The sequence below is a fragment of the Solanum tuberosum genome, unplaced genomic scaffold (assembly GCF_000226075.1).
Source record: "Solanum tuberosum cultivar DM 1-3 516 R44 unplaced genomic scaffold, SolTub_3.0 scf00233, whole genome shotgun sequence".
NCBI classification, from domain to species: Eukaryota; Viridiplantae; Streptophyta; class Magnoliopsida; order Solanales; family Solanaceae; genus Solanum; species Solanum tuberosum.
In genome coordinates, this window is record NW_006239170.1 from 14,459 (window position 1) to 26,072 (window position 11,614).

An 11,614-nucleotide genomic window follows, 5' to 3' on the forward strand; every position below is an offset into this window, starting at 1 on the left:
TATTATTCAAAATGACGTTTAAAAAAATATAAATCACAACAAATTAACAATTTAATATCTTTTTCTTAAAAACGCGTATGAAAAATTTAGTTAACTCTCAAAATTCCATTTGTGACACATAAATTAAGACAGAAAAATAACATATATTGGGCTCACGCAACCAATAATGGAGAAACAAAAAGTAAAATTAAACCAAAAAAAGCAAAGGGAGAATAACTGCGACCAAGAATGGAGAAACAAAAAATAAAATTAAACCCAAAAAACAAAAGGAGAATAATAACCAAAAAATAAATACGGTGAGTGTGGATCGAACACGCGACCTTCAGATCTTCAGTCTGACGCTCTCCCAACTGAGCTATCCCCGCAAACTGCACCAGCCGGGGATCAAACCTTGGTCTGTACCGTGGCAAGGTACTATTCTACCACTAGACTATTGGTGCTAGATATTATATAAATATAACTTTTATTATTTAATTAAATTTCTATCTGTTTTATTTTATTTTGTTAATTTGACATGTATATATGTCCTTTATTTTAATTTCTTTTTGGATTCTCTACTTCTTTGCAGGGTAATCAATAAATATAACTTTTTCTTTTAGGGTTGTTTACCTTTTCTAGGCATGAAGGTAAGGCCTGCTTACACTCTACCGTCTACGTACTTTATTTGTACAATTGCATTGAATATATTATTATCGTAATATCATTTTTATCAATTTTGTTCCATTGAAGAATAAAGGGCTGTCAATTTAATTGGGGCAATGACTAAAAGAAAAAAAATTGTTTGCATAAACAAGTTTAACCTTTTCTTGTAAAAAACCACATAATTATTTTGGCTATATTCATCTTTACTGAATTTCCTACAAATAACAATAACAGTTACTTCAAGAACTGTACATAGAACAGTATATATAATTCCCAAACTACCGCGATCCCAGACTAGTAACGTAAAAAGAATTGGTTGTTCTCGGCATCCCTTGAGCTTGGCCTTTGCCAGCTCTTGCCTTCTCGAGCCTTGCTCGTCGTGCAGCTTCCTGGATACGACGATCGTGCTCTTTAAGCATTTGATCCACTTTATTTGGTTGAACAAGTAGTGGACCTGAGAAATGGATTGTGTTTCCCTTGTGACCATGGGTATGGCCATGCTACATAGACCAAAAAAAAAGGGCTCGATGAGAATCCCATCATATTAGGAATTCCAGAACAAGAAAGCAAATGCGGAACCAAAATGTATCTATTGATAATAATCACAACGTAGGGGACCATCAAGGATGTGGCGGGGTGGATGGGATCCCTCAACCCTTAACAAGAGGTTCCGCGTTCAAACCCAGGAATGTAGATATTCCTGAGAAAGAATGTTTTCCCCTTAAATGGATTCTATGCAGTGCACATCTGAATTAGTCATGCCAGTTAGTTCCGAATACTAAATGGTTAAACCAAATAGGAAACAATCAAGGGTCAGCTATGTAAGCAAACATTTTTGGTACCATAGCGAGTAAGTTTATCTATACTTTGAGGCGTGAGTTTCAGTAGCTTCTTCTAAATCATCTTGTAAGTGAAATATGGCAAAAACAAATTGTCACAATAATCTATACACACTTAAAATTTGACAAGTTATGATGTTTATAATACGTACCAGATTTTGTTCTTTAATACTAGCCCTTCCATTGTCAAATTGACGAGAACTAGCATGGTTTTGCATCTGACGCTTCCAATCCTGCTTCCTTGAATGTTCGTCAAGCAAGCGTACTGGCCTTTCTACTTGACGGCCAGATTCTACCTGTGAAGCAACAAATCGATCTCGAGCATCACCAGTGACAACTGACCTAGATGCTACTAAAGTAGAAAACTTGGATAAGTCGGCTCTATTGGAACCAACAGAAATATCATGATCATATTTCTTCCCGGATTTTGCCCACCCAAATCCTGGTGCTAGAGGTCCTGAATGAGAAAATCTCTCTGAATGATTCTCCAAGTGATCTCCACCTTTTTCTTTGCTCGGTTGTAATGGTTTATGTTGATCAATTGGAAAACCGCAAGGAGCTTCTTTATAGGGATAGAAGTGCTCAGATCGGCTCTTGGGATTTGAACTGCTCTGCCTCCTCTGTTACAAGGTACGAGTATTAATTGAAACCAAACAGTGTCTGGATCATATAATTGATAACTTCAGTACGGGTAAAAGCATTTGCAGACAAATATGGCTATCGGTGCATCTTTATCAAGAAAAGGCTAAAGCTTTACATCAACAAAGTGGATCTTTACACATTCCATTTTCCACATCATCAATTACTATGCCTCAAATCTACCGTAATAGGTGTCGACTATATGAATTCTCAATATCCATTCGCTCCACAATACATTTTTGGGGAAAATGTAAGTTCGGCTTGAAGGTGGAAGAACTTCCCAATTCATGGCAGAATCCTAACCATCTAACTAACCTCTTAAATTAGAACAGGAAAAATTGAATAATCGTGATTATCCGGTTTCATTTGGTCTTTAGGATCTGACATCATGTAAACATGCATCAACAGGGATACTAAAACAATCAGGCCCCACATAAGTACCTGCATTGACCTCGCCAACTCGGCATTAGCATCAGGTGCTGGAACTGCTCGAGGTTCTTTTGATCCTCTCATATGCCCTTCATCAAATTGGTTCTTCACTCCTGCAGCTCCTTGTCTGCTGAAACAATTCAGGCAACTATTATCACATATCCTCCAGCACTTAATATGGAAAATCTTGTTACACACAAATGAAACAAAATACAACTGTTGCACACTTCTACACATTATTAAAACGACGAAGAAGCTTCCCAATATAATTGAAAAACATAAGCTCACATCACGAGAAAGACCAAAGTTATGCAAAAACAAAGAAAGTTCTAGTTCCTCGGTGCAAGCAAAGCTAGAAAAGCAACAAACGATGTGCCACTGGAAAACACAACTGTTGCACACTTCTACACATTTTTAAAAACGACAAAGAAGCTTCTCGATATATAACTGAAAACCATTAGCTCACATTACGAGAAAGACTAAAGTAAAGCAAAACTAACAAAGTTCTAGTTCCTCACAGGAAATGTGGATATCTAGAAATTATTTACCTTCGAGCTTCTTCATCCCGCAGTTTTGCATCAATTTCCTTGCTGGGAGGGTACTTTGGCAAACTTGAAGGATCACAAGGCAGTGGCCTTGTGGTGAAGAACTGTATGGTTACAACTTTGTTAATCAGGAAAATGGTTGTGCAACTTTATTATACAAATAATAATGAGATTCACCTTGAAATAATGATATGACACTGAATGACTCGGACGGACAAAATGAGACAATTCTTCCAGAATATCACTTGGAATGAAACAATATACCTCCAACTACCCTGAACTATGTTACTACTACTTATTCAAATTTCAAAATTTCGACATAAACTCATGAAGTACTCCATGCATCCCATTGTGTCACATTTTTCTTTTTAGTCTGTCCCAAAAAGATCTAATATTTTCTGTTTCCAAAATAATTCAATGATAGCATCCGTATTTGTTTATAAATACACACAGATCTGTTCGAGATATCACCAAGTGCAAACTTATCAGATACAATTTCAGAAGCAACTATCTAATTTTATCTTGTGCTAAATAGAACAGAGATCAAATAATCGCAAAGATACTCCTAGAAACAAATTGGCTCCAATTCTTCTCTTTGATGTTTGTAACTATTAGGACTCAAACCTGCAGGTCGTTCGACTATAAGCATGCAGGATTCAGCCTTCAGTTTTGTTTGACCATCTTTTACGAACTAAACTACAAAGCATCAAACTAAGATTGATGGCAGAAACACAGGGACAAGGAAACGCCAAACTTACCTCACTCTCCAGAGCACCGACAGCTGTTCCCCTAAGTTCAGGATCTATAGAAAGTAATGTGTCCATCAACCTCACAGCAGATAGAGGAAAATCCTTAAATGTTTCCCCAAGACGCCGTCTGTAAGGATGTAACGGTTTAAATGCTGTTGAATGATGTAATTTTTCTTTTTTCCAATAATTCTCAGATGGTGAACCACAAAGCTTAAAAATCTTATGCAGCTGCTCCACCTACAAGGAGAAAAAGGTTCACATATCTAAGATGTAAAAATTAAAGTCTTACACAGAAGAAACACACAGGTAAACTTAATCAGGTATAATGTCACTTAAAAAGAATAGAGAGAAATTTTCAGCTGATGAACACGAGGATTTGAGCACCAAAAAGTAAAAAGTACGTCATGAAATTAAGGTTAATGCACAAATAGTTAAATGTCTAAGTTGCAGCTTCAAAAGCTCTCTCCAAGCCTCACTTTCAGTCACCAAAACACAAGAAAATTAATACCCCGGACATCTTTACAATGAAGGACAACCTTAAAGGAGGCGAACACAATAATAAACCAACAGCACCTTTTTGGAAAAATCAACATAAAACAGAGAAGAGAATACAAAATGAAATAGGAAATAGGAAATAATGAAGATGATAAGGTCATGGAGGCAGTCAACTGGATGTGCTGATAATTGACTGTAAGATGCAATCCAATCATATTGGCGCCAATGTAATAGTAGGTTTTGAGTTGTTTTGTACAGTATTATTTTAAAAAGTGGTGCCCGGTTCAGAATTACAACCTTTACATTTTTTTTACTTTGTTTTATTCTTTTTTAAAACCTTGCTGTTCGGACTAGCTTTCGTGCACCTCGACTAATTTCACAGGGCACCTGCCACCTCCCACCAATAACAGGTACCAGGTAACTCTGTCCACCAAAGCTAGGACAGATGGTAAGAAATCACCTTGTGTTTTTGTCTCTGCTGGGATTTGAAAGTGAGACCTCATGGTTCTCAACCCACTTCATTGACCACTACTCCACTAGGTCACACCCTTAGGTGCAAATTACAACCTTTACATTTTCCTTACCCCCAAAACGGATTTATTTCGTAAATAGAACAAACTTTTCTCTTTCACTCCTTCGCTCCAGTATTTGATAGTAAAACAAGAAACAACTATTATTAGAGCGTAAGAACAAGTTAGCGACTCAAGCACTCAGCAAAGGTTAATATAAACCTTTAATCTAATTGGAAAATCACAAGTTCACCAGTCATGTTAAACAAACCGAGTGTGCTCTAAAATTTAGTTCTGAGATTGGCTCCTGCTTGTGAACTCCACCTTCTTCATTTTTAAATCCTAGATGATTATTTACTTCTCAAATTGTAGTAACATCTCCAAAATGGAGGGGGAAAAAATAATATTAGCAATGAGTATCATGGACAAGTTATTAAAAAAAAGTATATTGACAATCTGTTTTATACCTCTGTTCTTCCAGGCATAATGGGCTTGCCAGCATATAATTCTCCAAGTATGCAGCCAGTACTCCACAAATCTACAGCGACTCCATAGTGACTTGCTCCAAGTAAGAGCTCGGGTGGTCGATACCAAAGAGTCACAACACGGCTTGTCAAAGGAACACTTTGGTGCGGATCGAAAAAGGTTGCTAAGCCAAAATCTGCAATCTTCAAGATCCCGTTATTGTCAATCAAAAGATTTGAACCTTTAATGTCCCGATGCAAAACACCCCGACTATGGCAATGATCAAGTCCACTAAGAAGTTGATGCATATAGCATTTCATCTATGAAAGACAAGAAGAAAAAAAAAGTCAGAAATAAGCTACCTAAATTGATTGAAAAGCTGAGATGGCTAATTCATTCGTATAAAACTACAAAATAAAGCATAATGAAGGATCCCAAGAAAAGCACCTGTGGTTCGGTAAATTTGTTATCAGGAAGAGATGCCAGTCCAGTGAGATCATGTTCCATGTACTCAAAAACAAGGTACAAACTGCAAGATGATCTTGATGCAACCAAGCCTTCCAATTTGATAATATTTGGATGATCAAGCTTACGCAAAATGACTATCTCCCTTGCCATAAATTTGACACTTTCAATATCCATATTATCAAACCGCACTCTTTTGAGTGCAACAAGTTTATTGTTAATTAGGTCACGAGCCTTGTATACACTACTATAAGTCCCTTGGCCAATCTGCAGAAACAAGAATCTATCAGACAATAACCAAAAAACCTTAACTCACAACTTTTGAACATATTGGCAAAGAAAACCAACTTAACTAACAACTTTTGAACACATTGGACAAGAAAACTAACACCCCTTAAAGGAAATAGAAAAGGGAGGAAAATATTGCCACAGGAATCACAAATAAATATGATATATTTTACACTAATTTCTAAATCAAAACATTATAGTTAGGGGTAAGGTCAGTGGACACGCTACCCCACCCAGACCCACCCGTGGGATTATACTGGATTTGTTGTTGTTGTTGTTGCATATAACTTTTGCAACTTTCAAAAATTCGCAAGTGCATATAGTACTTTTGTGTGTATGAGTTAAAGAGCATAGGAAAGTTGAACTACATATTTCATTTGGTATAACCTTCTTTAATAGATCAAATTTTAAACATTCAATTAAATGTTTTCTCTATCAAACTAAATTACTTGAACATTTTTCCACTGTCACTAGTATAATACAAAGTCAATTAAAATTTTAAATTGCGACCCAATCAAACACCATGGGGGAATATTATTAGCTTAGTTGGTTGATAGTTGACTACTCGAACCTTCACCTTGTTGGTGAGGGTTTCATTCTCTACCTTGTAATCCCCTTCCCCAGTTCCCCTTCTCCTACCCCCAATTTTTTAAAAAAAAATTAAAACAAAATCAAACACCACCATATAAAATGGAATGGAGGTAGAATTAATTCCTATGATTATGAGCCTTATAATTTTGGCTAATCAAATACAATTTTGATTACTGTCCAATCTAAATTGACAAATTAATCACCCATAAGGAATGCCTACAGAATTGTACCTTGTCTAATCTCTCGAATGTATCGCCCTTGCGAGGAAGCCATCCATTAATAGCTTCACCAGCCACTGAAGCAAGCCAAGAAGGCCATCCAGCAGCAATCAGCTCCCCTTCCAAGGCTTTTGGGACGACTCCGTTTCCAGGACAACCATTCACAATGAGTCCAAGCTTTTCCTTTATCTGCTCATAATGATCATCCCTGACCTTTCTTGATCCATTAGACTTCCTATCTACCAAACCAAGCTTCACATCACCATTTTCCAACTTGTCTTTCACCCTGAAACTTTCCTCTCTCTTTGTAGAAACAGCTCGTAGTGGGCGTGATACCACAGTTGCCCCTTTAGTAAATTCACTCCTCTTTTGTCTATCCCGCCTATTCTGCACGGGCTCGGAAGGTTTTCCACAAACACCACCCATAATCAATCAACGAAAACCCAACCGAAAACCTTCCCCTGCAGTTGCAAAACTACAAATCCCAGAAACCAGTCTTTGCAAAAATCAATCTTTTCCCCATAACCATGGAACCCCAAAGTCAAAACAACCCAATTCAGTAGAACAGCCACTCAAATACAATTCCAAATTTCCATTGCAAAATTCAACTGCATAAAGAACAACCAACAACCCATAAACACTTGATGCAGTAACTACAACTCCAAAAGACTCCAACTTTTTGCACAAACTACAACTTCAGAAAAAGAACAACTATCAAGTATCAAACACCAAGAATCCAATTTCTATAAACCCTTTGATTCACTAACTACACAACCAAAAAGACTCCAACTTTATGCCAGAAAAAGAACTATAAATCCAATTTCTATAAACCCTTTGATTCACTAACTACACCACCAAAAGACTCCACCTTTTTACCATAAAAACAACAATCAAATACCAAGAATCCAAACCCCACAACAAATCCTTGACACATCAACAAACAAAACCAAAAAAGATTCCAACTTTACACACAATTCAATCAATAAACCCCAATTTTCACCACAATTCAATTATGACAAATCAAGATTCCACAAAACCTATCAAACCCCAAAACCCCTCAACAGCAAATTTAGACGGCTTGATCTCAAAAAATTCTGTGTGCAGGTGCTGAGAAAACCAAAAAACATGGTCATTGCATTTTAAAAAGAAATTTAAAAAGCTGCTAGGCTGCAAGTTGACTATTCAACACGCTTATAATGGGAGAAAATCAGCAGAAGATAAGAATAAAAACAACAGAATTTTGAACTATATAAAATGAAGAAAAAAATAATCAAATAAACAGATAAGTGGAGAAGAAGGGGCCGGCAAAAACACACAACTTTTCTCTTACTGTAACTGTTACACTTTTTTTTTTCACGGTCAAAGACTCATTTTCTTTTTTGGAGTACGGAAGGCTTAACTAAAAACATTAGTCGGTTGTACTAATTTATGTGATATCGTTTGAATTTTAATTTTTTTTAAATAACTTTTTTGTATTTAAAAATTATAAAAAAATATTATAATTTATAATAATTGACAATTTAAAAATATGATTAAAAAAATAGAGTTATTTGAATTTTGAAATTTAAAAGGTGTTACATAAATTGAGATAGAAAAAGTAATATCTTACTATAGAGTAATACATTTGCAATTGGAGCCAAACACAACTTATACATTGTTGTGTTTTGTACCTAAGAGAAGAAAGGTAAAAAAACATTAAATTTGATTAAAGTGGAAAAATAGTCAAATGGTCCAAAAATGGAGAAGGAAATAAAAATTAAACTTTTTTTTCCTTAAAAAATATGGAATAAAGAAGGAAGAAAAATAAAATTGAACAATAGAATCGAGCTTACACTTTAATTTTGTAGATAAAACTTTCACCGATATAACTAGACTATATATATAAATATCTTTTTTTTTGTACCGAACATATTCTTAGAGGTCATTTGGTAGAATGTATTAGAAAATCTAATACATGAATTAATCATGATGTTATTTTAATCTTTTATTTGGTAGAATTTTCAATCTAATATAATTTCCTTCGTACCAAACACATCTTATGTATAATAATTATAATACATGTTATACATCCTATTCGACATAGAAAATTATGATATTAGCCATATAAGGGCTACTAATACATGGATAAGTATAGTTAGAAAAAGATGTCCTTATAATTAATACACCAAATTAAGTAATAAATAAAAATGAATTTTAATATTACTAAAATATTTTATTCAATACTATTCTTATATACTCTATCTACTGACTCTTTAAAGGTACGATAATTTTTAGACCTCAAAATATATATTTAGATTGGTCTCACTCAAGCTAGTTGGTTTTTTTTATATCATTCTTTGTATGGAAGACTTTGTTCATTATTTTTGTTTTGGTTAAAAGTTGTATTAAAGACTTGGTCTCACTCTTGTAGGGTTTTCTTGATGACATTCTAGACACAATTAATTAGGTAGTGATTGAAAAGAAGCTTCTTTGACTTCTGATATATGAGATTTATTTTTTCTTTTTAGAATGGGCCACTTATAGAAGGATATAAAATGATTAAATGATATTTATTTATGAATCATTGAATAATAGCTTAAGTTTGAGACGTGTATTTTCTATAGCCAAATTCAAAGAAAACAGGCTGTCCATGAAAAAATGGCTTAGTGATTAAAAAATGTCACTACTTAAATCGGAGAAGTAGAAAAGATGATACATATCTAATAAGATTTGAATTCAAGATCTCTGAATAACTTTAGTTTTAAGAAAAAGAGTATTTATCACTTCATCACAACTATTGTTGATAGTTTTTTTCCTTTTTTTCCCCTTATGAATTGTATATATTATATATTTGTTGGTTAATTTTGTTAAGAGATTAGTTGGATGACTATATAGGTTATATCTTAAAAATTTTGTAAAAAAACTAAATTTATCTTTGAAAATTCATTGGGATTTTTCCTTTGACGCAAAATATTAATTTTAATAAACAATAATATATTTAAAGAATATTTATTACTAATTAATATTGATACGTGAACATAGCTTGTTTGATTAAAGAATAAATAACAGTCAAGTATGGTTGTTTGATCACATTCATTCTCTTAGCCAATAATTAATAGAATAAATAGTAGTCCAAATGATCATTTAAATTATTAATTAAATATTAAGTTGTTTCAAATCTGGCACCTTGTACAAAATCAGTTTAATAACAATACTTAAGTACATAATTAATTAAGTCGATCTGATCTTATTGATTTTAATTAAGGATTCCAACTCCTAACAAGATTCTTTGACTTTTGTGTTTTATTGGGGAAATTCTAATTTATTTATTTATTAGATGGACTATTTTAAATAAATTAATATAAGAGGAGAATATCCACTAATCATATTTATGCATGAACAGCAGCTTGTTGCATTAAAAAATTATAATTAAAATCTTTTAGCTAGTAATTATTATACTAATCCCCCGTCGAAAGTGATTAATTAATTAAAAAAAGAGTATGAATAAGTCATTTGAGAGTTAGATTTTTTTCGATAGAAAAACAAGTTTTATAAATGATATGTAATTGTTGGCTCCCCATCAACCTAATACTCCACCCTCCACCCCACCCCATTGCTCAAACCTCTTGCCGTCTAAAATATTATCTCAAAAAAATTTAATTATAATTTTTAGATAAATATTTTATAGAATTTGAACAAATGATTTATAAATAGAAATAAGTAGGAAAATCATTTATTTTTTATAATACCATACACACCCTTAAAGAAGAGAATTTTATAGAATCTTACGAACAGAATCACTTTTGATTAACCAACCTTCAGAGTTCAAAATCAATATAGTATTGAACACTAAATGAAAAAAGTAAAAAGTTATTACCACTAAAATGTGGTTTTTTCGGTATGAATTTGAAATAGTTCAAAATGAATATTAGTATTAGACGCTAAATAAAAAATGAGTTTTTTTATTGCCTCTATAATGTGACCTTTTTCGATATGAATTTGGATTAGTTCAAAATCAATACTAATATAAGATGCGAAATGAAAAAAGGAAATTTTAATTACCACTAAAATGTGATTTAGTCAATCCTCAAACTTCAAAGTCAATAGTACTGATATTAGACGCTAAATTAAATTTTCTTTAAGATTTTGATTGATTATTCTTCTTGTATAGTAGAAGAAGATTGAATAATTAATGGTTGACTAATGAAAATAAGACAAAGGTGTCGCATTCAATTTTATTATTATTATTATTATTATTATTATTATTATATTTAAATTAATATAACAATAAAATCGATAAGAACAAAGAATGAAGGAGATAATTTCCAAAATATAGAGTCAAGTGGATGGACTTTTGACAAGAAACTCAATATTTATATCTAATTTTGGTAAATATAATATGGAGAAAAAAAATGCCGGCAGATTTTTGAAACTACCACTTAGAATCTAGACTAATCAAATACTCTTCTGTCCTTAATTACTTGTCCAAAAGGATAAAAATATTTTACCTATTATACCCTCAATTAATTTATTTGAAAAAGGTATAACTTCTTGAAAATTTTAAGTTCTTAATACATCCATTTCATAATTAATAAGGGTAAAATGATAATTCACCATGTCATCATTATTTTCTTAATAAGGTGTGTTAATTCAAAAGTTGATAAGTAATTAGGGATAGAGGGAGTATAAAAGGACTATTGATTTAGTTTTAAAAAAAATAAAAGATAAAAAATTACAATCGATATAACCTCTGTCATAACA

The 11,614-nt window shown here is 33.0% G+C and overlaps 1 protein-coding gene and 1 non-coding gene across 3 annotated transcripts; both read right to left on the reverse strand.

The window, feature by feature from the left end:
* Nucleotides 1-292: 292 nt before the first annotated feature.
* TRNAF-GAA (transfer RNA phenylalanine (anticodon GAA)) lies at nucleotides 293-365 on the reverse strand. The gene has a single exon. It is a non-coding gene; the product is annotated as a tRNA-Phe (tRNA).
* Nucleotides 366-763: 398 nt separating this feature from the next.
* LOC102592493 (probable serine/threonine-protein kinase At1g54610) lies at nucleotides 764-8,204 on the reverse strand. 2 transcript variants are annotated; one of them, XM_015313458.1, is made up of 8 exons: nucleotides 6,887-8,204; nucleotides 5,760-6,044; nucleotides 5,315-5,632; nucleotides 3,853-4,080; nucleotides 3,098-3,198; nucleotides 2,562-2,679; nucleotides 1,634-2,101; nucleotides 764-1,142 (listed from the first exon to the last, which is right to left on the reverse strand). In XM_015313458.1, the coding sequence occupies exons 1-8, from the start codon at nucleotides 7,298-7,300 to the stop codon at nucleotides 921-923; spliced, it is 2,154 nt and encodes a 717-aa protein (XP_015168944.1). In that variant the 5' UTR covers nucleotides 7,301-8,204; the 3' UTR covers nucleotides 764-920. The 2 variants fall into 2 exon arrangements, with proteins under 2 accessions (XP_015168944.1, XP_006357474.1); XM_006357412.2 differs by having other exon boundaries at nucleotides 2,562-2,676; nucleotides 6,887-8,202.
* Between the last annotated feature and the right edge of the window lie 3,410 nt (nucleotides 8,205-11,614).